General features: G+C 42.4%; 1 protein-coding gene across 3 annotated transcripts in view; it reads left to right on the top strand.

Moving 5' to 3' along the window:
* LOC100944549 (L-lactate dehydrogenase C chain) overlaps positions 1–4,419 on the top strand; it is a 32,270-nt gene that overhangs the window by 2,196 nt on the left and 25,655 nt on the right. For all 3 annotated transcript variants that reach the window (XM_023518859.1, XM_023518804.1, XM_023518831.1), the window contains exon 3: positions 821–938. In XM_023518859.1, coding sequence (XP_023374627.1) covers positions 821–938 — 118 coding nt within the window. The remainder of the gene's footprint in view (positions 1–820; positions 939–4,419) is intronic.

Below are 4,419 nucleotides of genomic sequence, written 5' to 3' on the forward strand. Positions count from 1 at the left end.
GCCTCCCAAGTAGCTGGGACTACAGGCACCTGCCAGAATGCTGGGCTATTTTTTTTGGTTGTTTGCCAAAAACAACCATCTTTGTTGTTTGGCAGGCCCAGGCTGGATTCGAACCCGCCAACTGGCGCCTTAGCTGCTTGAGCCACAGGCGCTGAGCCCTCTTCTTTTTTTTGAGATAGAGTCTCACTCCATAGCTCACACCAACCTCAAACTCTTGGGCTCAAGTGAGCCTCTTGCCTCATCCTCCCAACTAGTTGAGACTACAGCCTCCTGCCTGACACCTGGCTAGTTTTTCTATTTTTAGTAGAGACAGGGTGTCAGTCTTGCTCAGTCTCAAATTCCTGAGCACAAGGAATTCTCATGCCTTGGTCTCCCAGAGTGCTAGGATTATAGGCATGAGCCACCACTGTGCCTGGCGGGTAAGGATGCATTCTAAAAGCAGTTTCAGACAATTGAAATTAAGTCGAGGGTTAAATGGAATAAAATCCTCTGAAAGAAATTTCTTACTTTTCATTGGTTTTAAACTGTTAACTAAAGGGTAAAAAACACAGTTCTAAAAAATTTCAACAGTTATGTGAAGGCAAAGCAATTTTTCCATTATCTTAATGTTTATCATGACTTATAGTCATTCTCTAGGCTCATAAAACTATATATAGTTTTCTAAAACTAATGTAAAACTATGTTAATACAGTTTTTCCCTATTAAAAATATAAGACTCCTTTGATCATAAAGTAGCTACCTAAAAATTTTTCTTATTCTCCTAAAACTTAAGTAGGAACATTTCCCAGAACATTTTCTTTGGTATCTTCATGCATTTTAGGATTTGGCTGATGAACTTGCCCTTGTTGATGTTGCAACCGATAAACTGAAGGGAGAAATGATGGATCTTCAGCACGGCAGCCTTTTCTTCAATACTTCAAAGATTTCCTCTGGAAAAGGTTAATTTTAGTTTTATAAAGTTTTTATTTCAGAGCTTAATAAAAGTAATGAATTTTGGCTCGGCACCTGTGGCTCAAGCAGCTAAGGCGCCAGCCATGTACACCTAAGGTGGTGGGTTCGAATCCCCAGCCCAGGCCCGCCAAACAACAATGATGGCTGCAACCAAAAAATGGCCAGGTGTTGTGGCGGGCGCCTGTAGTCCCAGCTACTTGGGAGGCAGAGGCAGGAGATTCGCTTGAGCCCAGGAGTTGGAGGTTGCTGTGAGCTGTGAAGCCATGGCACTCTACCCAGGGGGATAGCTTGAGGCTCCGTCTCAAAAAAAAAAAAAAGTAATGAATTTTACCAAATGTATCAATAAATAAAAACTTTAAAATAGAATCATGTTAATCATGTTTAAAAGGTTTTTTTAAAAAAGAACATTTGGACTGGGTGCCTGTATCTCAGTGGTTAAGATGCCCCTCTGGGGCTAGTAGGTTTGAACCTGGCCCAGGGCCTGCTAAAACAACAATAACAACAACAACAACAATAACAACAAAAAGTAGCTAGGTGTTGTGGTGGGTGCCTGTAGTTCCAGCTACTAGGAAGGCTGAGGCAAGATAATTGCTCGAGCACAAGAATTTGAGGTTTCTGTGAGCTCTGATGCCACAGCATTCTACCAAGGGTGACAAAGTAAAACTCTGTCTCAGTAAAAAAAAATAAATAAAAAGAGCATTTGATTGTAATTGAAAGAAATACAGAAAATACAGAGAAGTATAAAAAGTTTGAATCTCTTCTATTAATGATGTGTACTTTTCTTCTATGCATATACTCTTTATATAACTGACATATAGATGCTGTTTAAACTTGTCATTCTCTCTGTATAATTTCCCAAAGATATGAACTTTTTTTCTTTGAAACAGAGTCTCACTCTCTTGCAGGGGCTAGAGTGCCATGGCCTCAGCCTGGCTCACGGCAACCTCAGACTCCTCAGCTGAAGCCATCTGCTTGCTTCAGCCTCCAAAGTAGCTGGGACTATAGGTGCCTTCCATCACATCTGGCTAGTTTTTCTATTTTTAGTAGAGACAGAGGTCTTGCTCTTGCTCAAGATGGTCTTGAACTCCTGATTTCAATGGATCTTCCCGCCTCAGCCTCCTAGAGTGCTAGGATTACAGCTGTGAGTCACCTTGCCTAGCCCAAGCAAAACAAATTTAAAGCTGCTATTTATAATATCTTCAAACAGGATGTACCTGGGATATGAGTTTTTATACAGAAAATCATACAACCTTATTGAAAGATAAGGTCTAAATGAAGGGATATGCCTCGTTCATAGATGGCTTAATATTGTAAGATGTCCTTTCTCCCCCTCCCCCCCACTTTTTTTTTTTTTTGTTTTTTGAGACAGTCTCATCCTTTTGCTCAGGCCAGAGTGCCATGGTGTCACCTTAGGTCACAGCAACTTCAAAATCCTGGGTTCAGGGGCAGGTGGCTCACTCCTGTAAGCCTAGCACTTTGGGAGGCCAAGGGAGGTAGATTGCTTGAGCTCCTGAGTTCATGACCAGCCTGAGCAAGAGTGAGAGTGAGACCCCATTTCTAATAATAGCCAGACATTGTGTTGGTTGCCTGTAGTCCCAGCTACTTGAGATAATCACTTGAGCTCCAAAGTTTGAGGTTGCTGTGGGCTTTGATGCTACAGCACTCTACTGAGGATGACAAAGTGAAACTCTGCCTCAAAAAAAAAAAATTCCTGAGTTCAAGGAATGGTTCCACCTTGGCCTCCCAGAGTGCTAAGATTATAGGTATGAGCCACCATGCCCAGCCCTTTATTCCTATATTGATTATAAATTATAAGTAGTCCTACTCAAAACTCCAGCAGGTTTTGTTGTTCTTAGACATGCCAAGCTAATTCTAAAATTAGCATTTAGAAATTCAAAGGTCCATGAATAGATAAGGCATTTTTTCCCCCTGTTTTTGAGATCGGGTCTTGTTGGCAGGCTAGGCTTGAACTCCTGGCCTTAAGCAGTCATTTCACCTCAGCTTCTCCTGACAGGACAAGGTGGTGGGAACTTGCTTTCTTTTTTTTTTTTTTCTTTTTTTTGAGACGGAGCCTCCAGCTATCCCCCTGGGTAGAGTGCCATGGCATCACAGCTCACAGCAACCTCCAACTCCTGGGCTCAAGCAAGTCTCCTGCCTCAGCCTCCCAAGTACCTGGAACTACAGGCACCTGCCACAATGCCTGGCCATTTTTTTTGGTTGCAGCCATCATTGTTGTTTGGCGGGCTCGGGCTGGGGATTCGAACCCGCCACCTTAGGTGTATGTGGCTGGCGCCTTAGCCGCTTGAGTCACAGGCGCCGCGCCGGAACTTGCTTTCCTAGATAAGACTTACTATAAAGCTATACTAGTTAAGTACAGAGATAAACATAAGATTGTGATATAAAATTCATAACAGTTTTTTTTTTTGTTATAGTGATAGTTATCCTTATGGAAAAAGAAATAAAATTGAACCCTTACTTGATACCACACGCAAAAATCAAAGCCAGGTTGGTTAAAGAATAAAATGTGAAAAGTGAAAACTTCACATCCTCTGTTTAGAAGATAACGTAGAATATCCTTATGATCTCAGAGTACAGAAGAATTTCTTAAACATAAAGACACAAAAAGCATAAGCAATAGAAAATATAAAGTTAAGGCTGTGTTTACAAGAAGACACTGAATTTGTCTGACAGAAGAATATTTTAAATAAAATAAACTCTGGCTTGGTGCCTGTGGCTCAAGCAGCTAAGGCGCCAGCCACGTACACCTAAGGTGGCGGATTTGAATCCCCAGCCCGGGCCCGCCAAACAGCAATGATGGCTGCAACCAAAAAATGGCCAGGCGTTGGGTGGGCGCCTGTAGTCCCAGCTACTTGGGAGGCTGAGGCAGGAGTCTCGCTTGAGCCCAGGAGTTGGAGGTTGCTGTGAGCGTGATGCCATGGCACTCTATCCAGGGGGATAGCTTGAGGCTCCGTCTCAAAAAAATAAAATAAAATAAACTCTGAAGAGATAATACTAGAGAAGTTGCAAGGTCTTTTGCCTGTTTATCCTTTAGAAGTTGAGCGAGGGAAGAGGAAAAGGAAAAGAGGATGAGAAGGAGGGAGAGAGGTAAAAAGAGAGAGAGAAGATGAGAAAGAGATTGAGATTACTTTGGATTTTTGTGGTTAGATAACACTTTATGTGGACAGCCAGTTTGAGCAAGGTCTTTGAGCAGGAAAGAGTAGATTACATGTACAGAAGGGAGAAGAACTTCCTACTATAGAATTTTTACTTGATGTTTTATTAATCTCTTAGATTAGCATGTAACATGTCAGCCTAAAACATGCCACAGTTCTAGGTTTTTCTTTCTAATTAAATCTCAGCTGGGGGGCTGCGCCTGTGGCTCATTGGGTAGGACACCAGCCCCATACTTGCCGAGGGTGGCAGGTTCAAACCCGGCCCCAGCCAAACTGCAGCAAAAAAATAGCCAGG

This window comes from Otolemur garnettii, unplaced genomic scaffold (genome assembly GCF_000181295.1).
Source record: "Otolemur garnettii isolate 467f Iridium unplaced genomic scaffold, OtoGar3 scaffold00001, whole genome shotgun sequence".
Taxonomy (NCBI): Eukaryota; Metazoa; Chordata; class Mammalia; order Primates; family Galagidae; genus Otolemur; species Otolemur garnettii.